This window comes from Rhinatrema bivittatum, chromosome 2, assembly GCF_901001135.1.
Source record: "Rhinatrema bivittatum chromosome 2, aRhiBiv1.1, whole genome shotgun sequence".
Classification (NCBI taxonomy): domain Eukaryota; kingdom Metazoa; phylum Chordata; class Amphibia; order Gymnophiona; family Rhinatrematidae; genus Rhinatrema; species Rhinatrema bivittatum.
The window spans coordinates 244,523,491-244,551,139 of record NC_042616.1 but is presented as its reverse complement, the minus strand read 5'-3'; the positions used below and the strand labels follow the sequence as shown (position 1 = coordinate 244,551,139).

At 39.5% G+C, this 27,649-nt stretch overlaps 1 protein-coding gene across 1 annotated transcript in view; it reads right to left on the bottom strand.

Annotated features, from left to right (window-relative positions):
• The window catches only part of PIK3R4 (phosphoinositide-3-kinase regulatory subunit 4), a 102,402-nt gene that overhangs the window by 4,745 nt on the left and 70,008 nt on the right, over window positions 1–27,649 (bottom strand). Inside the window, exons 16-18 of the mRNA XM_029589349.1 lie at window positions 12,954–13,054; window positions 7,852–7,940; window positions 3,891–4,002 (exon numbers count right to left, since the gene is read on the bottom strand). Of these exons, the coding sequence (XP_029445209.1) occupies window positions 3,891–4,002; window positions 7,852–7,940; window positions 12,954–13,054 (302 nt within the window). The remainder of the gene's footprint in view (window positions 1–3,890; window positions 4,003–7,851; window positions 7,941–12,953; window positions 13,055–27,649) is intronic.

The following is a 27,649-nucleotide window of genomic DNA, read 5'->3' as shown; positions in this document are numbered from 1 at the left end:
AAAAATTGCAGATACAGAGAGTGACAGCCACAAGAAACAAAACTTTCCAGGAATGAAACTTCAAGCCCAAAGACTCGAAAGGTTCAAAAACAGGTTTCATGAGTTGAGCTAGGACAACACTGAGGTCCCAAGGAGGTTCGGAATTCCACAGACCTTTCATGAATTTCAATATCTCCGCTCAACCTTCAAATCCCTTTCAAAAAACACACATCCTCCAGACCTATACCTGTACTATAAGGAATCTCTTCAGGTACCTCATTCCAAAACCTCCCTTCATATAACCTTCAGAGACAGGGCTTTCTCCACAGCAGGACCTTCGCTCTGGAACTCCATCCCACCGGAGCTACGGCAGGAACCTTACCTCCCAACTTTCAGGAAAAGACTCAAAACGTGGCTATTCAAAAAAGCCTTCCCAGACTCGGATTAAACCTTAACTCACCTCCAACCATCTTCCAATAACTACCCATATGCAGAAAACCAACACTTCCTATCTCTACCCTCACATAATAAATCCTACTATTAGTTCAAATGGACAATTCCTAGCAATTACCACAATCTCCTGTTAATGTACCTCATCAAATCTTTGTAAATGTACCTTGTCAAAGTTAGATTAATATATTATGTTAATTTTTTCATATCACTTCTCTGCTCCAAGTTGTACTTATCCCTGTTTTATTGTAACTGTAATTGTTTTTTGGTTCAACACATGTTATTTACTTTGTTCTCTATACCTTTCATCACTCCCCTGTTTATTGTAAACCAGCATGATGTGACACTCTCACGAATGCCGGTATAGAAAAAACTAAAATAAATAAATAAATATCATGGAATGGCAAGAGAACAGAACCTGGCCGCGGACTCGTATGCTTACATCAGATCCTTCAGTATAAATGGTCAGGCCTCGCACCATAGTGTTGCCTTTGCAACAGGTCTCCTCGGTTCCCTGTTTGGTTCTCAGTACTCGTTGCCTCCGTACTTCCTTGTTCCTGATTGTCTCCAAGTTCCTGATTCCTCGTCAGACCTTACCTGCTTTCTCCAAGCCTGACCTCTGCTACGTCCGACCTGGCCTGCCTTCTCCAAGCCTGACCTCTGCTATGTCCGACCTTGCCTGCCTTCTCCAAGCCTGACCTCTGCTATGTCCGACCTTGCCTGCCTTCTCCAAGTCTGACCTCTATGTCCGACCTTGCCTGCCTTCTCCAAGCCTGACCTCTGCTATGTCCGACCTTGCCTGTCTTCTCCGTGCCTTGACCATTGTTATGCCTGACCATGCCTGCCTTCTCCGTGCCTTGACCATTGTTATGCCTGACCATGCCTGCCTTCTCCATGCCTTGACTACTGCTATGCCTGACCATGCCTGCCTTCTCTGTGCCCTGACCATTGCTAAGGATGAGTACGCTATAGATTCCTTTGTGTCCAGAGTTTTATGTTGCTTGCTACATCCTCCAATTGCCGCAAGCTCTCATCCGAGTTCCACAGTGCGCCTCTGTCCCTATCCTCTGGACATGGACTCCTAAGCTCCTGACTTTCTTTGCTCAGACACCTTCAGTTAATCCTCATTCATTCCTTGGATTCCTGTACTGGGACAGTCCAGGATAGAACTACACCACCTGCTGGCTGCTGTCTCTGGGCTGAACTACCTGCCTCTGACATCCAATCTCGAGGCCCGAGATTGGATGTCAAAGGCTCAACTCGAGGGGAACATGGGCTGGTACAGGTGAAGCTCCAGTGGCCTCTAGCTTCAGCCCACTGTACCTGCTGACAGTGGGGACCTATAGGCCCTTGCCCCACCTCAGTCCAAGAATCCACCTCCAGCGCAACTTAAGGGAATCAATCAACACAGTCTTCAGACCAAGGCAGGACAGATGGATCTATTGAGCCTTTTTTTCAATTGAGGCTAGGAATGTAAACTCTGTACATTTTATATGTATATGTTCTTTAACTCAAATATGAAATTATAGAACTGTTACTAGCATTCTGTATCCTATCATTAATCTCAGTCACGTTGTCTGAAGTCTGGAGGATGGCCAATGTAATGCTCATTTTTAAAAAAGGCTCCAGAAGTGATCCAGTAAACTGCTTGATGTCAGTGCCAAGCAAAACAGAAGTTATTTTTAAGAACAAAATTAGACATGGCTTAATAGAGAACAGAAAACACAGGTTCAGCAAAAGAAAGTCTTGACTTATTAATCTATTACAAACTTTTTTTGTAATTTAAATTTTTAATTGAACCAGTTGAACAATATACTACATATATATCATATCCATAAGCCCTACAATCAACCATACAATATCAAAATAATCCTTAAGCCACAAACCACAGGTTCTGCTTTATTTACCCCAAACAACTCACCCTTCCTTCTCACCCCACCTAGTTTCCAGTATCTTCCCTCACCCAACACAAGAGATCAACAATAAAACAGCCATTATATCTTTTTGAAGATATAAACAAACATGTAGATAAAGGCAAGCCATAGATATAGTGTCCTTTGATTTTCAGAAGGCATGTGATAAAGTCCTTCATGACTAACTCCTCTTGAAATTAAAGTCAAGGGACAGTAGGCAATGTTCTACTATGGGTGATAAATGGTTAAAAGACAGGAGACAGAGATGGACTAAATGGTTAGGTTTCCCAATGGGGAGAGGTGGATAGGGGAGTGCCCCAAGGACCAGTGTGGTGTAAGGGAGCTATGAGTGAAGTGGTCACATTTGTAGACAAAAAATATTCAAAGTTGTGAAAACACGAGTGGACTATGAAGAACTGCAGAATGACCTTTCCAAGTCTTAGGATATGGGCATTCAAGAGGCAAATGAAACTGAATATGGGCAAGTGCAAAATGATGCACACAGGGAAAAAAATCTTAATTATAGATACATAATGCTGGGTTCTGCATTAAGAGTGACCATCCAGGAAAAGGACCTTGGCGTCAATGTGGACAACGTATCAAAATCCTCAGTTAAATGTGCAGCAACACTCGAAAAAGCAAATAGAAAGTTAGGCATGATTTGGAAAGGAATGGAGAATAAAACTGAGAATATCATAATGCTTGTGTATCAATCCATTGTGTGACTGCACCTTGAATATTGTCAGCAGTTCTGGCTGCCCCATCTCAAAAAATATATGTGGAACTAGAAAAGGAACAAAGAACAGCAACAAAAATGATAAAGGCAAACAAAACAGCTCCCTTATTAAGAAAGACTAAACTGGTTAGGGCTCTTCAGCTTGGAGAAGAGATAACTAAGAGGGGATATGATAAAGGTTTATAAAATCATGAGTGGGATGAACAGATAAATAGGGAATGGATATTTACCTTTTCAAACAGTACTAAGACTAGGGGACATGCTATAAAACTAAATAGTAGTAGATTTAACACAAATGAGACAAAATATCTTTTCACTCAATGCACAATGAAGCCGAGGAATTTGTTGCCAGAGGATATAATCAAAGCATCTAGCTTAGCTAATTTTAAAAGGGATGTGGACAAGTTCTTAGAGGAAAAGTCCATGAACAATCATTAGCCATGCAGAATTAGGAAAGCCACTGCTTATTCCTGGGAGTGAGGAACAAAAAAAAAATGTATCTTCTCTTTGAGATCTGCTAGGCACCTCCTAGTGACCCACATTGGCGACTGTCGGAGAACAGATTCTGGGCTCAATGAATCTTTGATTTGACTCAATATGGCACATCTTATGTTCTCATGAACCATTATAGCAATGTTTTTTTTAAATTATTTCCCAGCTTAGAACAATTTTTATAAATGCACAGATCTTTGGATTTATATGTTCCATAAATAAGTGTGAACTAGAAAGCAATGGTTTCCCAATAATCTTTTTCCCCACAGGTCAATATATACATAAACCGTATGTCAATAGAACAAAGGGAAACAAGGTACCTGGACAACCTCTGTGCCTTCAATTATCTTCCGATAGTAAGATACAGATGGTGAGTTGATAGCACTTCCTGCAATGATATAGCTCCTCTCAGGATAAGCCAAGTCCCAGAATCTAAAGAAAAGATCCAGATTCATATGTGGATATCTGTCTTACCAATAATGATCTAATATCACAAGTCTGGCTAAGTTAAATTTAGTGCTATAAGCATCAATGTAATTCCTATCTGCTGCCAAATAAAATCATAGCATTCTTCCTGCTTTACAAGAAACAGAACTTATTTTTAAAAGCATCCTTGGGGCCAACATCATTCATACCCATTGGTGCTATAGTATTTAAATTATAGATCCATCACTGTTCCAAAAAATTGAGCAAGGATATATTATCCCCTCCTCTTGTAGATTTTGTGATGGAATCTCAAAATAGTCCAAGTTAATTGTTCAATGGAATGATGAATTAAAAACAATGCTTAGCCACAGATGCCTCTTCTCTTCTTGTCTTTAAACGGCTTTTATGCTCCCGCATCTTTGTTTTAAAGGGTTGGGAGGTTCTACTGATATAAAGTAGAGGACAGCTACACATAATCAAGAAGAGAAGAGGCACCTATGGTTAAGCATTGTATTTAGTGTCAGCATTCCATTGAATAATTAACTTGGACTTTTATAGATCCCATCACAAAATCTACAAGTGGAGGGGATAATATATCCTTGCTCAGTTTTTTTTGGAATACTATAACACCAATGGGTGTGAACGAAGGTATAGACTGGTATTCTCTGATATGAGGTACATCTCCTTTTTAAAGTTCTAAACTGCTTCTGCTTTCTAACAGGTTCATTTCTGTGTCCTTAAAGTTTTAAACCTGTGTCCAATAGTTTAAAAGGCGGAGGTTGTGGTGCCAAGGTACTTTTGCTGTCTTGTGACGTGATGGGATACATTGGATGAACTGCTGCCCACTGTGGCTTCTATGAAGAAAGAAATCTTATTGTTTGTAAGTTGCGATTAAAATATGTTTGAATTTTTAGTCACTTAGATGTGTTTGCATTCACATGGTTTGCTTTGTTTTTGCAATTCAGACCCATTGCCCCGATGAAAATTTGAAACATGCGGTGTATTGGGCATTCTTACGGGCTAGAATAAGATATCGTCTCTTGCAGTTCCCATCAGATTTTTTAATTTGAGCACTTCAGCCATTGAACTTAAAGATAAGTGTACACCTTTACTTATTTATGGGGTTTTTTTTTAATTTTTCACTTAAAGTTTAAAAAAATATATTTTCAAAAATATTTTGTGGGACCAATGATTATACATTTAAGGGACACATACAAATGCTAAGCATTCCTGATGTAAACTGGAACAGCAATTTAGCAAACATTGATGTCTCTATAATATGATGATCTCTATTATTAAGGTGTGACCTGTCTTTTTCCTTTTTTGGTATCGTAGTTTGTTTGTTTTCAGTTTTGATATTTACCTGGGTTATTTTTGGTCTTTAGTGAATGACTTCAACTTTTCACAAATGTCATCTCATGTGCTGCTGGCTGTTAAGCAGACCATGTGTCTCACTCCAATATAAGCTGTTTTCTTTTCCTGCTTTTTTAGTACTTTAAAGCAGATTACATTCATGCACATGATATAGAATCAAAGGATTCAGATTGATCGGAGAAGATGGCCAGGGTCTAGGAATGGTTGTAGATCATTTCTGCCCTCAATAAGTTGAAAAAAGGGGGTTTCGGCTTTTGTTTGCAATCATGCAAGTATTGCATCATATAAAATTGGTGAGAAGAAATCCATGCAGTTAGCAAGAAGCTCTGAGAAACTCTTTCCAAAACTGTTGAGTAACCTGAAATCCTTCTTTGTTGGTATATAGGAATACATTATTGTTTGCTTTGCTCTTTTCAGTGCGGATTCAAAGTAATCAGATTAATACAGTAATGGAATACTCCAAAACCTGGCAATTTTTGTACTCTGTATTTGAGATCTAACTGTCTTGCAGTTGGGGCACAGGAGATCAGGTTTTCCCACATTCTTATCTGCAGCTGTTATAGAATACTATTAACCGATATAACTGCCAGTTCTGCTCACATGTCCAAAATTTGCAGGAGACCAAAGACCTCTGTGAGAGGATCTTTATCTTAGTGAACATTTAATCCAAGCACTCTTCTTAGTTTATCCAAGAATTTTGAGTAAGAAAGGTCTTCCAGAGGAGAGGAAAGCTCGGGTGGCTCAGGTAATGAGTCAGAAGGGATTCTTGTTGATCCCTCTTCTGAACTTAAGGGTGTGGGAATATTAAACCAAGTCTCCAATGATGACAGTGGCCCAGGGGATTTCCCTCAGTCACCTCAGAGGGGAATAGTCCTAGTGAATAACCTCTAAAGGCTGGATTCCGCTGCAAGTGAATTAGGTAAAGAAGAACTGTATAATAGGGGTTCTGATGATGTATCCACCCGAACTGGAGATACCGAGATTCTTCCTTGCAGAAGGATGCTAACAATACTGATGAAGAGAGGATAGAAAATTCCTTTTCTCTTTTGCTAGAGAAGTAAAGAAATTTTTCACTAGCTCTATTTGTTTGAGTAGTTGACATGTCATTTGACCTGGAGTAGGCAGTGGAACATCATCTTCTGAGACTAGAAGAGGTTCTTGTGTTTGAATTGGAGACCTGTGAGAAGCAAGAGGCACCAGAAAGCATATAGGATCAGATGTCTTTAAGCAGAAATCCTCTGCCAACTATTTTTTGGTGTAAGGTTCTAGTGACTGGAGGCGATAGAGGTATTATATCTCCCTCTGCTCCTAATCTTGGATAGCCTTTATAAAGTTGTGTCATAATTCAACATGATGCGATTGATGTAGGAAGGCACCACTGTCCGAGGCTCGAGTGCACTGTATGTAAATTTGTACATCAACAGCGTCAATGTTATAAGTCTTGGCAGTGCTAATATCATATGCTTCGACGACTTCATGGTTGACTGCTTCAACTTCACAGACTTAGCATGCTTGGAGAGTGTCCATGCATGAGTCGACTGCGCCAACCTTATGTGCACTTCTGGCACTGATGATGCATATGTAGATGGCACTGATGCTTCATGCATCGACAGAGCAGAAGTGCCATATGTCGATAGTGCCAGTGCACTGTATGGCAGTGTCTCATGTATCAATGCTCCATGAGATTCAGTGTTGACAATGCACCATGCGTCGACAGTCCCATGTGCTTCTTTAGAGGCTCTGCAGAATGACATTGCTTATTCTTTAATGCAGGATAATCAACATCAAGATTCTGGCCTGCCCTGCTGAAGGGGGAGATTTTGAGGTGCTCCAGCAGCAAGGCAGATGATGCTGCACTGCAGGTGGAGGAATGACTGTGACTTCTAAGAGACTTATGCAGTTCCTCCATTTTATAAGCTCTGGCATAGTGTGTATGTGGGAACATCCTTCCACAATTGTAGCAGATGGCCTCGCTGTGCTCTGTCCCAGGTGACAATAAGTGTCCATCTGTAAGAGACATTACCTTGCAGTTTTTTAACCCACTTACTGTGGCCTTCTTTTTACTGGACATCTTGAAGAGACAAGTATCTTAAATTTCTATTTCTCTTTGTTTGGTAGCACTGAAAAGTGGTGCTGAGGTTCAACAAATGAAGATAATGAAAGAAAAATTACAGAAAGATAGAGTACAAGTCTATAATATGCTTGAATAAAAAAAATACCGAGAAGGCTCACAAGACAACGCCAGCATATGTTCAGTAGAGGAATTCCTGCATATGCTCAGTAGAGCTAAAAAGCTTTACTAGCTAGGAGGGAAGAGTCCATTTGGTGCCACTGAATAACATCACCAACATGTCATGACTAATTCAGCCCTACTTATCGATGGAAAAGATCAGCATTACAGTGTAGCGCAATATGAAGAGGGAGTCTCCTTAGAAACTATGCTGTTATTGTTCCCTGGTTTTGTATAATATATTTACTTACCTTATTTTCATGTCTGAGCCTGCTGTCAGTAGTATTGGATTCCCATCTGCAGGGCTACAGTATATACCATGGACACTGTGAGGTGAAGGCTAAAGGGGAAATACAGTTTGTATTACTACATCTTCCTATGCTGTGCACTAGTTTGTTAATGCCATTTCATTTTTATATAGCACTGATGGTACTTATTTAGATATACCTCATATAATATTAACTGAATACAGGGGTCTGATAAACACTTATTGTAGGTAAGAGGTGTGCTCCCTGCTCCAAATTGCTTAACAACCATACCTCTTACTATAGAGACCCCCAACAGAACAGTGATACATATTTAGGGCTTTTGGTTTTTGGAGATTTTGTATTTTGCGGTCCCTAGAGTCCAACAGAGAGGCCTTGCTGCTAATAGCGCTGCCTTCCTGCTGCAGTCAGTAACTATGGTTTGGGGTTTTCTCTTGAAAAGCTAAAAACCCTTGGAATCTGCTGTGCTGCTTAAGCTACAGAGAAAGGCAAGAAGTCAGCACTACCAGCAGTGAGATATACCTGTTGGGCTTCAGGGACTAGAAAATAAAATCCCCCAGCAACAAAAGCCGTCATGTGAAAAAGTTTGATGCTCTTAACATACAAGGCCATCCAACTGGGGACACACACATTTATTGAGTGTGTAGTTTCCAATGGCTAACTCATTTAGAAAACATTTTGATGGTAATTACTCTTGCGTGACTAGATGGAATCATTGTGAAATTGGATGATGTAATAACTCAGTCTGACAGACAAAAGAACAAAGAAATCACTAAGATCACATGATATTCACTCCAACGTTCTGAAGGAACTCAAAAAGGAATCGCAGACCTGTTTCTGTGATTTGCAACCTATCATTGAAAACAGCCAAGGTACCAAAAGACTGTAGGGTGGATCAATTTGACGCCAATTTTTTTAAAAGTGCTCTGGGGTGATCTGGGAAACTATAGACCGGTGAGCCTGACATCCGTGTCAGGCAAAATGGTAGAAGTTATTGTTAAAAGCAAAATTACTGACCACATAAACAGATATGGTTAGTGGGTAGAGTCAACATGGTTTTTGCAAAGGGCAGTCTTGCCTTTCTAATTTGCTAGATTTTTTTTTTTTTTTTTTTAGAGTAAAACATATAAAGGTGAGCCAACTGATATAGTGTATTTGAATTTTCAGAAGGCATCTGACAGAGTCCCTCTTGAGAGACTCCTAACGAAATTGGGAGGTCACGCGGTCAGAAGCAGTCTCCTATTGTGGATTGGTTACTGGATAAAAGACAGAAAAACAGAGGGTAGGACTAAATGGTCAGTTTTCCAAATTTCATTTCATTTCCATATGTACTGCACCCACTATAATGCAACATCTGCTCAGAGCAGTTTACAACATTTTAAAAACAACACAGGAAAACAATATAAAAACAATAAAAATGAGCCATTAAATACAAAACTCCTCTTTCTCTCTACCCCCACCCAATACAAATTTCTTCTATGGAAGAATCAACTGACTTTTACTACTATATAAACAATTCATCTCTCTGCCTGGAAAATCCCTGCCTACCTTACATCACTTGGAAACAGTTAGGTCTTAACTTTTTTTCTAAATGTCATATAATTCGGCTCCAAATGATCTCTAGTGGAGCTGAACTCCAAAGTTTTGGCCCAGCTATTAGCCACTGTTCATATCTCCCTCCTTGATGGAAACTGTAACAGCGCTCTTATTGGCTGATCGTAAATTTCTCCTTGGGACATAAGTCTTTAGCAGCTGTCGTAAATAGCCTACTCTATTACCCTTAAAAGCCTTGAAAACTAAAATCATTAATTAAAAATGTGCTCGATGTCTGATGAGGAGCCAATGCAACTGACAAAACAACGGAGTTGCATTCACATGGTGAGGGCAACTACAGACCAATCTAACTGCTATATTCTGCTTTACCTGTAGACAATGGATGCTCCTATCTGGTAGTCCCCACAAGCAAGCAATTATAAAAGTCTAATAAAGCAGTAACACACACCTGGACCACCCTCTGCAAAGAAGATCTGTCCAAGAAAGGTCATAACCTCTGCAGCTGTCAATTTTAAGAAGAACATCTGCACTACCGCTGAAATATAAGCTGGGAGGCTCAGAGCCGTGCACTACGACCTACGGGAAACCAAACAATTCCCCCCCCCCCCCTTTTTTTTTTTTGTAACTTTACAAACCAAAGGAGAACTAGACCAACAGAAGGACTACACTAACACCCAAAAACCTTCCTAATCAGACGAGACTGTGGGTTAAGCATCCGACACCTGCTGGAGACAGAGATATACCTACAGGCTGTGGGTGGTACTCCGGTATATATACAGAGCCTGACAAGTTTGTCTCTGTCTCCACCTGCTGGTGCGGAGGCAAAACCCAGGAGTCTGGACTGATCCGGCACGTACAGGGAATATAAGAATCAAAATCAAAACGGGAAACTAACTGATCTCCCAGATCCATTATCTTTTCTGCACAACTAATCTCTTTATTATCAATTCTCAAGGGAAAAGGAAAGGTCATTAGAGGAGTGCCCCATAGAGTCTGTACTGCTATTTAGTATACTTATAAATGATCTGATGAAAGGGACGACAAAGTAAGGTGACCAAATTTCCGGATGACACAAAATTGCTTTGCTTTGTTAAAACAGCAGAAGATTGTGAGAAACTGCAGAAGGATCTTGTGAGACTAGGAGACCGGGCTTCTAAAAAGCAGGTGCAATTTAATGTGGACAACTGCAAAGTAATGCATGTAGGGAAAAATAATCCCAACTACAGATACATGATGCTAGATGTCAGAAGTCACCACCCAGGAAAAGGACCTTAGAATTATTGTGGACAATACTTTGAAATCTTTGGCTCAGTGTACAGCAGCAGTCAAAAAGGCAAATAGAATGACAGGAATTGGTTGGAGAGGAATAGAGAACAAAACTAAGAAAATCATAATGCCCCTTGTAGAGATCAATGGAGCAACCACACATTCAGTAACATGTGCAGTTCTGGTCACCCCATGTCAAAAAAGAGATAGCGGACATAGAAAAGATACAGAGAAAGGTGACAAAAATGATAAGGGGAATGGAAAAGCTCCCTTATGTGGAAAGGCTAAACAGATTAGGACTCTTTAGCTTAGAAAAGAGACGACAGAGGGGATAGGATTGAAATTTATAAAATCATATGTGGGGTGGAAAAGGTAAACAGGGAACAGTTATTTATCCTTTCAAACAACACTAAGATTAGAGGACATTACATAGCAACTGGCAGACTGAAAACAAATCGTAGAAAGTATATTTTTACTTTGTGCACAATCAAGCTATGGAATCTGTTGCTGGAGGATGTAGTCAGAAGAGGATTGGACAAGTTCCTGAAGGAAAAATCAATAAACAATTATTTGCCAGGTAGACTCTGGAAAGCCAGTGCTTATCCCCGGGAGTGCAATACATGAAATAGCTCAACCACTGGGGATCTGCCAGGTACTTGTGACCTGGACTTGCCACTGTCGGAGTATGGCACTTCTTATGCGCTTACTGAAGGGAATAAGAATAAAAATGCATACTCTCTACTATTCTCTGTGCAACACTGGTCCACATCACATAATCATGTCTTTATTGAACTAATAATACAAGAAAAGTGTGTTCAGATTTGATGCAGTTCTGAAGTGTCCAAAAATCATTACCATCTGGAAGTCATTTGGAGGCCTATGTGGTGTCAGCCTAGCTCTCAAAAGACAGGAGCTCACACCATTAAAGTGCTACTGTCACAAATGGCACTACTGTTGGCAGTCTCAGCAGAGGCACCAAGAATTGCACCAGTATGACGAGTGTAATACCGTCTTAGAGATGGTCACTCTGGAACAGGGTTGTACTCTGCATACTATCTATGCTACAAGCTGTACTGTGGACAGAGGATTTAAAAAATGAACAGTTCAAAGCAATAGATTTACTGGGCCTACAAGCCATGCTTCAAATGCTAATAGCCATTTATAGCAGACAGCTTGTACAGCTCTGGGCTGTACAATTACTGGTTTTAAACCAATGCTACACAACCTTTAGTGCTCAGTAAAGCTCAGAAGCTTGTGGCTGCATATTAAAGTAATGCATTGAAATGTTTTCTTCTTCAAACTTCAAAATACACCAATCATTCAATCACATGAAACTTTGAGGAGTGTTACTCTTCTCCAGATAACACTATTAAATCCCTCACAACTGTGAACGCTACAAATCTGACAGGTTATAAAACAAAATACCTGCTACCACACAAAAGAAGTGAGTTTAAAGTTGTCAATCTCATTGGATTCCAGCACATCAGAAGCAATGCCTTTGGGGTCGGGGGGTAGGGGTCGGGGAAGAGAATTGCTTTCTGCTAGTTTGATTTCTGGTGGGCGCAGAAGGAGGCTTCTGTTCCAAGCTTGCCTAACAAGGGGATATACATTTTTTTGGGTTAAACATATGAAAGGAGGAAAGGGGGATAAACTAAAGTAACTCACTCTTTTCCCAAGATAATCACTAAAAGCCAATGACAGGTAACACTTACTGCCTGCTAACAAGCAACCTTGGAAGTAGAACTGAGTAAGGTCCTTCCTGCTCACTCACTCTTAGAAGAGTGCAGAAGTACCTGGCCCTGTTTATCAGAGAAGATGTCAGAGGCAGCAAAGAACACTCTTAGGATCTGTGGCTCACTAACTAGAGCCAGATGGATAAAAGAAAGGACAGGGAGCCTCTCTGAAAAAAACAAACACACATGCCAGACCAATCATGCTTAGCATTGCATTTTTACCATTACTAACTCTTGGCCAACAGATTAAACTATTTCACTTTCAGACTGAAAATATAATTATTAAACTGTAGTGTTTCTCACAGGGACTGCTCAAGAACAAGAAACTTAAACTGCCTGTAATGTTTTATGGAAAGTCTTACAACCTCTTACTGACTGCAGTAAATTAAAATGTCATGATGCATCATATCCTTGGGAATTCTTTACTGGAAGATCAAAAGTGCACACAGGAATAATTACGGCATGAGGTCAGCATAAGGAAATGTTTAAACAGTGTAAGGGGAAACAAGAAGGAGAAAAATAAGTCCATCTAACCTGCATTTCAGAAAGCGGAGGTGCACTGCTGGCCCACAAGGTGAATCGCCTGTCACCTGTTTCCATATCCCACATTGAGACTTCATTGTTACCTTGAACAGCTAAAGAGATTTTTCCAAAATTAATTGTCAAAAAACTTGCAGCATGGCTCTTAGGCATTTACAACACGACATGCACTTGAAACTCAAGACGAGATGGATTGGGAATGGCATGTTCATAAGTCACCTATTTGACCTCACTTCTGCAGGGCCTACTGGAGAACAAATACTTACAAAGCATACAAAATTCTGAGCTACAAAGGTGAGCCATGAACAAGTCAGTAATGCTTCAGATTTCAGTACAGAGACATCCTGTACAGTTACAGCAGGTAGTGACTATAATACACCTAATTCCATCAAGTCTTGCTAACAGTGTGTCTGCTTAAAGAGGCACTGTTTCAATTTCAATTTGTTTACATGCCTTTTTACAAAAACATATTTGTATGCAAAGCATATTACATATTTGCTCAATTTTAGTCAACTTTGTGTGAAACTTATAGTGAACTTGTCTCCTCCGCTGGCTATGCAAGCCAATCAATTCTCGTACTCTCATATGCCTCTCTCAGTTAGCAGACTAATATTTTTATGATCCTTTCCCTCAGTACAAATAAGGTTGCTACGCATCTCAAACATTTCCAGATTGTAACTACATCCTTTCTTTTACATCAGGGCTGTTATTTCTCAAACTTTTTACGTCTTCTTTTTCTCCTCTGTAATACTAAGTCTCCCCCAATAAAAACATTGTTAAAATTAGCTTATATAATAAGCTATATTATATAGAGAGTATAATGTACTCTAATTAAAGGTACATCATTATAGTTGGGCCTGAGACCCATTGCTGATGTGGCCTAGCACCAGTATCATAGTGCACACTGATTGACGTTATATGGGGGGAGGGGGATGTGGGGGGGTGTTTGATGGGAATGGTTGCATTCACTTTGTTATTTGATATTGCTTGGAGTGGTTGAATGCTGAAGGAACACTGTATTCAACTTGCTGGTTTGTATTCCGATGTCATACTTGGAAAAGCAATAAAAATTGTTTAAAGTAAAAGTTACATCAAACATCTCACACTTCCTCTCGCAACCCATGAACTATTCTGTACATATCTGGGTAAGCCCATCTCTCGGGGTGAGCATCATGGCATTGCAGCAGCTTTTCCTTTCACACCCAAGGCACACCTACATTAATAAAAATGTTGGGTGATACATTAATCTTTATGGAACAAGCAGTGCAGACATGGAAAGGACACATATGGCCCAAAGAGCTAGGAAAGTGCCTTCCAGATTCTTAGCAGGTCCCCCGACAAGGAACCCGTGTTTCGCCGTTAAAAGTGCCATTAATATAAAGCAGTCAGATGTTAAAGCAATTTGACACGAAAGAAGTGCCGGCCATCCATCTTTATCTCCAACATTATTTAACATTTATCTTCTCCCTCTATGTCAGCTCCTTTCCAAACTCAATCTTACACACTATGTTTATGCAGATGACGTCCAAATCCTCATCCCGATTAGAGATTCATTGCAAAATACCTTACAATTCTGGAATTCCTGTCTTCTATCTATCAATAACCTCCTAACAAATCTTAATTTGATACTCAATTCCAAAAAACAGAATTCCTTCTCATCACTCCAGATGGCAACTACACTTCACCTAATAATCACACCTTATCTCCTCCAGCCTTTTCCACCCAGGTCAGAAATCTTGGCGTCACCATGGATAATCTACTGAACTATAAAAGCTTCATCAATAACACTATAAAAGAAGGTTTCTTTAAACTTCAAGTATTAAAGAGACTAAAACCCCTCCTACACTTCAAAGATTTCAGATATGTATTACAAACAATTATATTCTCGAAAATAGACTACTGTAACTCACTGTTGCTTGGTCTACCCGCAAACACTTTGAAACCTCTACAATTGTTACAAAACACCACTGCGAGGATTCTAACTAAATCCAGCAAAAGGGACCACATTACTCCCATCTTAAAAAACCTCCACTGGCTCCCTATCAAATATAGAATCCTTTATAAAACCCTTTCAATAATCCACAAAATCATCAATAACTCTACTCCAATTGACCTCACCATTCCTTTACAACCTCACACCTCCTCCCGTCCAACTAGACTAGCCCAGAGAGACACCCTAAAGGCACATCCTCTCAGAGGATGTGCCTCCTCTCAGAGGATGTGCCTCCTCTCAGAGGAGCTCAGAGATGTTCTGGCGGGTCCGCTGTGTGACCTGTTCAATAGATCCCTAGAAACAGGAGTGGTGCCGAGTGATTGGAGAAGAGCGGTGGTGGTCCCGCTTCACAAGAGTGGGAACAGGGAAGAGGCAGGCAACTACAGACCGGTTAGCCTCACTTCGGTGGTGGGAAAAGTAATGGAGTCACTGCTGAAAGAGAGAATAGTGAACTATCTACAGTCTGGAGAATTGATGGACCAGAGGCAGCATGGATTCACCAGGGGAAGATCCTGTCAGACAAATTTGATTGACTTTTTTGACTGGGTAACCAAGGAATTGGATCAAGGAAAAGCACTAGATGTCATCTACTTGGATTTCAGCAAAGCTTTTGATACGGTTCCGCACAGGAGACTGGTGAATAAAACGAGAAGCTTGGGAGTGAGTGCCGAGGTGGTGACCTGGATTGCAAATTGGTTGACGGACAGAAGACAATGTGTGATGGTAAATGGAGCCTTCTCTGAAGAGAGAGCGGTTTTAAGTGGTGTACCGCAAGGATCGGTGTTGGGACCGGTCCTGTTCAATATCTTTGTGAGCGACATTGCGGACGGGATAGAAGGTAAGGTTTGTCTTTTTGCGGATGACACTAAGATCTGCAACAGAGTGGACACGCCGGAAGGAGTGGAGAGAATGAGACGGGATCTAAGGAAACTGGAAGAGTGGTTGAAGATATGGCAGCTGAGATTCAATGCCAAGAAGTGCAAAGTCATGCATATGGGGAGTGGAAATCCGAATGAACTGTACTCGATGGGGGGGGAAAGGCTGATGTGCACGGAGCAGGAGAGAGACCTTGGGGTGATAGTGTCTAATGATGTGAAGACAGCGAAACAATGCGACAAGGCGATAGCAAAAGCCAGAAGAATGCTGGGCTGCATAGAGAGAGGAATATCGAGTAAGAAAAGGGAAGTGATTATTCCCTTGTACAGGTCCTTGGTGAGGCCTCACCTGAAGTACTGTGTTCAGTTCTGGAGACCGTATCTACAAAAAGACAAAGACAAGATGGAAGCGGTACAGAGAAGGGCAACCAGGAAGGTGGAGGATCTTCATCGGATGACGTACGAGGAGAGATTGAAGAATCTAAATATGTACACCCTGGAGGAAAGGAGGAGCAGAGGTGATATGATACAGACTTTCAGATACTTGAAAGGTTTTAATGATCCAAAAACAACGACAAACCTCTTCCGTAGGAAAATAATCAGCAGAACCAGGGGTCACGATTTGAGGCTCCAGGGAGGAAGATTCAGAACCAATGTCAGGAAGTATTTCTTCACGGAGAGGGTGGTGGATGCCTGGAATGCCCTTCCGGAGGAAGTGGTGAAGACCAGAACTGTGAAAGACTTCAAAGGGGCGTGGGATAAACACTGCGGATCCATAAAGTCAAGAGGCTGCCAATGAAGAGTGGGTGACTCGCCAGAATGATGGCTATTGACACAATACCCTTATTAAATAAACATACACATGCTTACTGTGACTCCTACATCGCTCTAAGCTTCAACAGCAAGAGGTAATGGAAAAAAGGACTTGCACTCACAAAGAGGGGAGTAGCTGGCTTGTTACGGCGGTTACTACCCCAAACCAAATATGCCTGATACTTCACTTTCAATGCATATACAGCATAGCTCTCTGCTTCAATGACAGGGGAGAAGAATAACTGATACTTCACACATCCAGCAGAGCTCTCTGCTACAACGGCAAGGGAGAAGAAAAAGGGTTCGCACTCAAAAAGCGGAGAGTAGCTGGCTTGTTACGGCGGTTACTACCCCAAACCAAATGTGCCTGATACTTCACTTTCCATGCATATCCAGCATGGTTCTCTGCTTCATCGGCATGGGAGAAAGACTGATACATCACGCATTTCCAGCATAGCTCTCTGCTTCAACGGCAGGGGAAAAAAAACAAACCAAAAACAAAAACAAAAAACTGATGCTTCACACATATCCTGCATAGCTTCAACGACAGGGGTGAAGAAAAAAAAAAGGATTCGCAATCACAAAGCGAGGAGTAGCTGGCTTGTTACGGCGGTTACTATCCCAAACCAAATGTGCCTGATACTTCACTTTCAATGCATATCCAGCATGGCTCTCTGCTTCAACGGCAGGGGAGAAAAAAAAAAAAAAAAACCCCAACAAGGGCTGTACAACATAGTCTAGGTAAAACAAATAAGCATGGGTGTAGCTTGCTTATCGCGGCGGTTACTGCCCCTACTACCCCTAACTAATCAAGCTAGATATTTCACTTGGATGCAGCTCCATCACTGCTCTCTACATTAATGGTGGGGGTGGAAGGGGAATAGAACAAGGAGCTAAGAGAAACAGATAAGAATGAGAGAAAAAATGAGGGAAGCTTGCTGGGCAGACTGGATGGGCCATTCGGTCTTCTTCTGCCGTCATTTCTATGTTTCTATGTTTCTATAAACATCACTAAGTCGAAGAGCTCTTTCCATCGCTGGTCCTAAACTTTGGAACTCTCTCCCACCAGACCTTAGAATTGTACAATCAGCACCTACTTTTAAAAAGAGACTCAAGACCTGGTTGTTTAACCAAGCATTTCCTTAACCCCAACAACCAAGCTCTTAACCTCATCTCTATCGACATCAGCCTCAACATAGTCAGTACCAGCAATTATACCAGCATTTATACTCATTTTCTTTAAAATATATTGTATTTAAATTATAATTCCCATGTTCATTTTAATTTATTATTATTATTTATTATTTATTTATCCAAGTTCATCCTACCTTGTTCATTGTAAGACATTATTCTATATATTGTCAAGTTATTTGTTGCAATGTAAACCGAAGTGATTAGTAACTATGTTACTAGAACGTCGGTATATAAAACTGTCAAATAAATAAATAAATAAATAAATAAATAAACAAACAAACAAACAAACAAACAAACTCTAAACACAAGCAATAAAGCTGTATTACAACAAACATACCTGCTGAAATTTTTAATTGGAAGTGTCCGGGAGTGCACAGTTACACTAGTGGCAAAAACGCTTTAAATACTGTAAAAAAAAAAAAAAAAAAAAAAAAAAGCACAAAAAAATCGGCCAATCAAATGCAAAAATGGCAGGGTAGGACTTGAAGGAAAACTGAAACTGAAAAAATTGACGCGGAGAGTGCCAGCCCGTAAACCCGGATACTGTAAATTAAATATTTCATTAGAAACTGGTTGGGTGAAAGAGGAAAGATTATTATTATACCTTATTTCTGCTAGAGGTGACCTATCATTTTTGTGTACCGCACTATTTGTTGTTTTGTATTTTCAGATTTAAAAATGTTCTGCTCTGTCCCTCCCGACGCAGTCTCGTGGCGAAACACGGGTTCCGTGTCGGGGGACCTACTAAGAATCTGTAAGGCACTGTTTAAAGTTTGTGGCGTTGCTACCACCAAGTAAAAGCATTTTCTACATTATACTAGAATTACTGTGTGGACTCTTACTTCGTTCTACACTTCATTTATTACTGTGTATTACAAAATATACATTCATAAACATTTTCAATAAACAAAATAAAAGACAAAATAACAGAGCTCAGGGGATGCCAATGCAAGCATGCAATTAAAATTGGGCACATGCAACAAGTTCTACAACTTAAGTAGATCGCTTTCGGTCGTTCTTTAGCAGAAAATAAAAACAGTCATAACGACTGTGTGTTAAAGACCTCCTTAGACAAAAAGGTTTTTAACAATTTCTTAAACCTGGCCATATCTGGTGTTATCCTAATTTCTTCAGGAAGTGAGTTCCATAGCGATGGACTTGCTACAGAGAAAGCGTGAACACGTCTCGTCCAAATGAGCAAGTTTAACAGATGCAGTTTCAAGTAAACCTTTATTGGCTGACCTTAGGCAGTGGGAAGGTTGATAAATATGCAAAAGAGAACTTATCCATGGATTTTCTGGATAGTACAGAAGCCTGTGAACTAGACAGGCAATCTTATACTTTGCGTGCCAAAGTAAAGGTAGCCAATGAAGGGACTGTAAAATCGGCATGATGTGAGTGGACAAACTAATTCCAGTTAAAATCTGTGCAGCTGAATTTTGAATTATTTATAACAATCTGAGTGTGTTATTAGAAACTCCTGTAAAATGAGCATTACAATAATCTAATGATGGAAATATTAATGCTTGGAGATTTGTACAGAAGGTGTCATGGTCCAATAGTGGTTTCAGCCAACGTAAGAGCTATAACGTGAAGATTTCACAATTGATTTAAAATGGTCATATCTCGATAAGGTTGTATCTAGTATAACCCCCAAATTGCGTAATATGTTTCTTATGGGAAGATAATGACCATCGAATACAAATGATGCAGGGCAGTCCATAGGGATCTGTCTGGACAAAATAAGCAGGTCTGTTTTATTAATGTTAAGAGAAAGCTTATTATGTGTAAGCCAACATTTAATAGCTGATAAGCAAATACTCAGGAAGTCAAAAATATATTTCCAGGAAGATCACAATGGAAAAAAAAATGTATGTTGTCAGCTGTAAATTTATAATTGACTTCAAGAGTTGCCAGGACATCCATATGTGCAGTCTGTTTCTCCTTTTTCGGGGAACCAGCTTTAAAAGAAAGGAGGTCCAGTAATCATGAATACTGTTTCTGCAATGCATCACAGAAAGGATCTCAGGTTGACACCAGCAGTTTAGAATAGAAAACTTTTATGAATCCACAGCAGTTGAGTGGGGGAACTCAAGCATAAATAGTATAAGTCTTCAAACAGAGAGGAACTAGCACTGAACTGAAGAGTGTATCACAGGACTTATTCCAAGTAAGTGAAAACTTTCTTCCAAAAGGTCTGTATTTAACACATGACTAGAATGAATGTCCAAGAGTGCGCACATCCAATTTACATTTAATACACCAATCGGAATCTGAAATTTGGGCCAAAAATGCTTGCCTCTGTGAGATGTATGATCTTGTTAGACATTTGTACTGTATGTCATGTAACAAAGCATTATTTTTTGTCTTATTTATCTGACCAAAGCACCTAATAAAGAATTTGTAATTCGTGAATCCATTTGTTCCATTTCTCCTCAAACTTCCACTCATCAGCTAACAATGTCACATATTTATGCAAAGTGGAAAGAGAAAGCTTATGTGGGTCACTCATATCAAGCCATTCCTTTAATATGCACCATTTAGTGACTGCAAATTCAAACCTGCTTAAAGATGTAACATAGTATCTTAGTTATAAATACCCGTATTAATCCCTCTGTGCAATCCCAAACCCCTCTGAATTTCTGCAAAACACCTAATGTCCCCTCTCTTTCATCCAAAATTTAATCTAAAAAGATCTGCCCTTTCATTGTCCACTTGGAGCATATTCTGGGATGCATACCAGGATCAAAATCCCTATTAAATATTATAGGTAAAAAAGGGGAAAACTTTAGAATTTAAGTTCAACTGAGAAGCTATCCATCGCCTCGTTTCTTGTAGGGGCACCATTAGTACATGGATACTAATATGCAATGGAAGCTTGGGTTTTTTGATATATAAAATAAAGCGAAGACATAAGGGAGATATCATTGCCAATTCCATCTTATTGCAGAGTAATTGCTCATATTTAAATACAATCTCCCACATGCCTTAAGTTGGTTACAATGTTATTCACTCTGGGCGCCGGATAGCCAGATAAGTAGGACTTATCTGGTTAGCTAGTGGTCTGCTGAAAATCAGCAGCCGCTAGATAGCTGGATAAGTCACTTAGTGATATTCGTCTTAGCTGGCTAAGTTAATTGGATAAGTTAGATCATCCATAAAGCTGATCTAACTTCGCTGGATTTCACTTAGCTGGTTAATTAGCGCCTTTAACTTATCCAGGTAAGTCATATCCATCCAAGTTACTTTCCTGGCCAGCTGAATATAGGGCCCTCTAAAGTCAGGAAGGCCTAAACCTCTTTTAACCCAGGGTTTCATCAACTGTGCCAAAGAAATATATGGTTTCTTCCCCTCCATAAAATAAAATCTAATTTCTTTATACAAACAATTTAGCTCCTTCCTTGTTAATCAAGACTTATTTTAAGAAGATGAATTCTATCCAGCAAAGAAAGAGACAAATCTGTCCAATTCCTCAGATTCTAGTGCTTTTCAATAACTATATTACATTTTTGTTATTTTACTTTTTCAGTTTGCAAAATCTCTCGTGTATATGTCACCTGTGTTGTGCTCTTTAAATTCTCAATGCTGAATCATATCAATGGCGTTACTTAGCTTAATAAATGAAAGCCAAATTGTCCAATAGAATGGCAGAGAGGCAGAGTCTACCGGGCCATTCTATTGGACAATTCGGCTTTCATTTATTAAGCTAAGTAACGCCATTGATATGATTCAGCATTGTGAATTTAAAGAAATTTAAAGAGAGTTTAAAGAGCACAACACAGGTGACATTTACATGAGAGATTTTGCAAACTGAAAAAGTAAAATAACAAAAATAGTATACCAACATTGACCAATGATTAAACAGAAGATGGAGTATTAAAGTGAACTAAGCTATACGATGACACCTATTATGAAGGTCAATGAAGCCTAGCATATAAATTCACTTCACAGGTTCTTGGTAAAAGAAAAATTAATTTGGACACTATTGGTATTCTTTGCGACTGTTTATTACACAGCCAGAGAAATCTGTACTAGTACTGCTACAGACTTAACGTAATTATAATCACCTCTCAGGCTATCAAATTCATTATTCAAAATCTAAGGTTTTGGTCCCGGATGCAACACACAAATTCCCCGTAGTTTGAAAAACTTTTTTATTTCTACACATAGTTTGACATATTTTAGGCTTCAAGTTAACGTTCCGGACCTGTATGCCCATAACTATCCAGGAGTTATTAGGAAAATACAGTCTGATCTGTCCAAATGGTATCTCTTGACTCTCTCCCTTTTGGGATGCAGTTATTTAGTTAAATTGATGATATTACCATGTTTATTATATTTGTTTCAACATCTTCCTTGTCCCTCATGAAATGTATATGATATTAGAAAGCTATTATTTCTTTCTATTGGAGTAGTAAGATACCACGTATTAATATTTCTACTCTACAATAGGCACTCAACTGTGGCAGTCTAGATGTTCCAACTTTCTTTCTATACTCTCTTGTCAGCTAGGTTATGGCGAATCAGAGGCTGGTTATATAGTGACTCCAATAGTTATCAATGGCAGGATCTAGAGGAATTTCAATCTTGCTGCCTTATTATGGTATTCCCCTAACACATTTATTCTTAATAAGATACAGGGGATAGTCCAATTTTATCTCATACCTTAAAGATTTGGTCTCTCTTACTTAAAATTCTTAAGAAACAGCCCTGTAGGTTTTCTCCTTTATCTCCTCTCTTTAATAATTTACAGCTCTCCTTGGCTACTCACTCTCTGGATTCCAAAAACTGGGTAACGCATGGACTTCAGTATCTGGGCTAGACATGGAAGAGAACTGAATTTAAATTCTTTCAGGATCTAGTGTAAGACTTTTGGATATCTCCTCATACCCATGTTCTATATCTGCAGCTCTGCAGAGATATTTTTAGAGCATGAGGTGCACTACTAGATCTTAAGAGAGAGAGATGGTATGAGAAGGTCTGATGCAAAAATTTTCCTTTAAGTTTATTACTTCTATTTATCGCTCTCTGAGTTCTGGATTCCAAAGACTGCATAAAGCATTGACTTTGCTGTCTGGGTCAGGTACACAGAGAAATCAATCATTGATTGACCGATGGAATGCTGATTTATCTTTGGATCTGAAAGAAGAGGACTGGTATAATATTTGGTGCTCTCTATAAACTCATTTTGTAATAAAAAGAGAGTTGATGTTTAAACTGTTACATTGGACTACCAGATACCCCTTATACTTTTCTATAGTAATATTAGTCCTCTTTGCTGGACAGAGATACATAGAGGTGCAGGCTATATTTCAGAAGTCTTTTATTTTGTTTGCACCTCTGTGTTTGCTGGGATGAGGGGAGGCTGGGGTTTTCTCTGGTAAAGAAAGAAAATTGGTTTCTCATGCAGCTCAAACAACTATTGCATTCTTTTGGAAGTCTACTCCCTCTTTCCGATCACTGGGGACATACTTTGACTGCGATAGCCTCTATGGAAAAAATAACATATATGATTAAAGACAGATCAGAGGATTATGATCAGATTTGGAACCCCTATCGCAGTTGGCATAGACAAATACTGGATGACTGAGACTCTCTACTTCTTTGGTATCCTAATTTCTCTTATATTGCTGGCTGCAATATGTGTCTCTGTTTATTGATTTTGTGTTTCTTGATTTTGTTATTATTTAATATCTTTACATTGTATTTGTGCCTTAAACTTATATATTTTCTTATTGTTTTGCACTGTTTGTCACAAATAAATAGTTTAAAAAATAATCAGCAACAATACTAGTCTATAAGATCCTGGGAGTGTGGGATCCCTAACTGGCTTAGGTAGGACAACAATTGTCACCTTATTGGAACCATTTAAGTTTTCGCCCATCTCTGCTAGGACTTCAGATACCTTTTCTACAAGTAAGCATATTTGATGTTTTAATATTTTATAGAATTCTCCTGAAAGACAATCAGGTTCCAGTGCTTTGAATTATTTAGATTGCTTAATAGTCCCCCACAGTCAAAGAGGTGTTCAAGATTTGCAACTGCTCTTCTGACAATTTAGGACAAGAAGATGAGTTCAAATAATCCTTAACAGCCTGAAGGTCACATGGTTCCTTCTTCTACAAAACTTTATTAAAATAGTAAAAAGTATCTCCAAACTCTTTATTTGTATGAACTAAGTGGCCCCTGCTATTTCGCACTGACACAGTATAATTTCTACCTGGCCAACTTCTAATCACATTAGCCAAAATTTGCCCCATTTTGTTACCATAATCTATGCTTATAATGAAATAGGCTTTTCTTAGTTTTTTTTGTGGATTAGTGAATGTAATGCAGCATGCATGGCAATAAATTGGAATTTAGTCATAGCAGAAGGGTATCTATCACAACGGGCGATATTTACATGCAATTACTTTTCTAATCCAAAAAATAAAACACCACTCACCAAACCTCTTTACATTATCTGCAGAAAAATATAAGCATAAGAATAGAGAGACCATCATAACACCCGCCAGCATAAAAACTGATTTTTAAATCATATGCTTAAATGGTTCATCAATAATCATTGGTCTTATAAAATAGATGCTTTCTTAACTGTTTTTTTTCTTTTTGCACATAAAGGGACGGATTTTAAAAGTCCCTCGTGCACCGGCGCACCTATTTTGCATAGGCTGCCGGCGCGCGTAAGTCCCAGGGCTTTCGAAAAGGGGCGGGAGGGGGCGTGTCCGGGGGCGTTCCCGAAACGCCGCGTCGTTTCGGGGGCGTGCCACGGCGTTTCGGGGGCAGGCCCGGGGGCGTGGTCGAGGCCTCCGGACCAGCCCCCGGGACCGGAGCGGGGCTGCCGGCCAACGAGCGCAAAGTTACGCCTGCTTTCAGCAGGCGTAACTTTGCCAACAAAGGTAAGGGGGGGTTTAGATAGGGCTGGGGGGGTGGGTTAGGTAGGGGAAGGGAGGGGAAGGTGGGGGGAGGGCGAAGGAAAGTTCCCTCCAAGGCCGCTCCGAAATCGGAGTGATCTCGGAGGGAACAGGCAGCGTGCGCTGGGCTCGGCGCGCGCAGGTTGCACAAATGTGCACCCCCTTGCGCGCACCGACCCCGGATTTTATAAGATACGCACGGCTATCTCATGTTTCTATGCTTGTCTAAGCAGGAAATGCACACATTCCAACATTACTAAATAGTTTTTTTTTAAAGAGGAACATATACGTGATGACATCAATCAATGCCAACACACTGTCAGCTGGAACTCCCCAGGCTGTCAAAAAATACAACTCACAAACAATGATTCCACTCTATATCAATGTTCAGACCATGAGGCAAAACAGACTGCTTATTAAAAATCCATCGTTGTTTGTGCTGTAATAAAAAACTTTTGCCCAAAGTTTTGCATTAAAACTATAAAAGGACAATAGATTATTCCACTCTGCCAATTCAAGAAACCATGATATTGCAAATATTGCAAATATTTTTATAACGGCGTATGAGGACCAGTTCATCCATGGGAGATAAATCTTCTCTGTTGGAAACATTACACTGATGACATTTTTGGCGTTTGGAAAGGGTCATCTGAGTCACTGATCCAGTTTCACCAATGGCTCAATTCATGCAATCCCAATTTGTGATTTATATTGAATTTTTCTAGAGAACACATCACTTTTTTGGACTTGATTATAAGGACAATATCATCTCTGACAATAACCCTTTAAAGAAAACATAATGAGTGGAATAATCTATTGTCCTTTTATAGTTTCCATCCAGCTTCTCTCAAAAATACCTCCCGGTTGGCCAATTTCTCCCCCTCTGCAGGATCTGTAAGGGGGCTTAAGAATACAGGATTCAAACACAGGCTATGGCTGACAGATTCCTAGAGAAGGGATAGCCCAAGGATTCTGTGAAAACTGCATTTCATAGAGCCTTGTTTAACAATAAGGATCTACTTTTGATTTCCTTGGTGAGAGAAATGTTGGAGACACAAACATGTATTTTGACATACTCATGACTATCTCCAAAAATTAGCCATGTAATTCGGCAACATTGGCCAATCATGGACTCCCTTGAATAAATGAAATTACCTGTTAGATTCACCTTCACAAGGGGACAGAATATTAAGGACAGGATAGGTCGGTCCAATTTGCTTCCAGTTGATATTTTATCAACTGCATCCAGTTTTGAACAATGTTCCAATTGTAGCATCTGTGACATGCAGGGCATTGACACTCATATCAGGTCTTTTCTACTAAGAAACTTTTTTCAACACGTGAGGCTGCTAATTGCAAGATCTCCTTTGTAGTATACTGTCTACGATATCCTTGTGGACTGCAATATCTTGGCCAAACAACAACGCAAGTATGTACTCGCTTGTTGGAACACAAAAGTTGTTTAAAAACTCAAAAGCTTCATGTTTCAATGGTTTCACATTTTTTGGAATTTCAACATCGTTTTGAAGAAACCAAGTGATTTATCTTAGATATAATTGACAATGATTGGAGGGGGGGGGGCAATCGGGCAAAAATGTTATTGCAACGCGAACAATGACGGATTTTTAATATGAATTATGTTTTTCCTCATGGTCTAAACGTTGATATAGGGTGGAATCATTGTTTGTGAGTTGTATATTTTGACAGCACTGGGTCTTTCAGCAGACAGCATGTTGATGTTGATTGACGTCATCATGTATGTGTTCCTCTTTAAAAACTATTCAGTAATGGCGGAACGCATACATTTCCTGCTTAGACAAGCATAGAAACTTGAGATGCCAATAAGAACTTATGGCGGAACAGTGTGAAGTGGGTGAGAATGTTTTTGTTAAATGTGTGATTCATATTTGTATTTTCTTTTCTTACTTTCAGTTTAAAGAGTGACATCAAGCAGAAAGTGTACCCCTGACGCAGAAATAGTTCGAAACATAACGTTATGACGGGTCTTTGCGGGTTGCCGCTGTCAAGTGCTTAATCTTCACTACTCCACTTTAAGACGACAAAGCGATTTCTATGGAGAAAGTGATTTTTCTCTAAATTTTATGTGAAAAAATAAAAAAAAAGTTAAAAAAGCATCTTTGTTATAAGACCAATGATTATTGATGACCCTTTTTAAGCATTTGATTTTAAAATCAGTTTGTATGCTGACGGGTGTTATGATGGTCTCTCTATTCTTATGCTGATGCTTATATTTTTCTGCAGATAATGTAAAGTGGTGTGTTGAATGCTGTTAGATGTTTTTGATTTAATTGGAGCATTTCACATTTGGATTCTCCCTATTTGATTACTTTTCTAATGCTAAAATCTGCTTAGTAAGCATCTTCTTTTTCTGAGCTACACATACAATAACCTCTCCTTTCAAAACAGCCTTCGCTGTTTCTCATAATAAAAAAATATCTTGTTGATAGGCACTATTAAATTCATTAAACTCTTTCAATTTAGTAGTGAAATAATCATGAAATGTCTTATCATGAGAGAGAAATATGGGAGACTTCCGCCTCTGCATCCAGTTCCCAGAAACTAATCTCTCAAGATCAACCATGACTGGCACATGGTTTGATATTTCTAATGGGCCTATCTAAGAATTAACTAATTGAGAAAAACTGGAAGTAAATGTAAAACATATTTGTGAATTATATGACCTCGAGACATGTATATAGTGAGTGGGGGGCTCACTGTTCTTAATATAGTTTTGGAGTTTTAAAACTGATACTACAGCTCTAGAGACAGCTGTTCCTCAGCAACTGGAAGTCTTTCTGTAATATAACTGCATTGCATGGCATTAGCAGACAAATGATAGATATAACAGAAAATGACTGGCTTACATTAAATGTAAAGGTC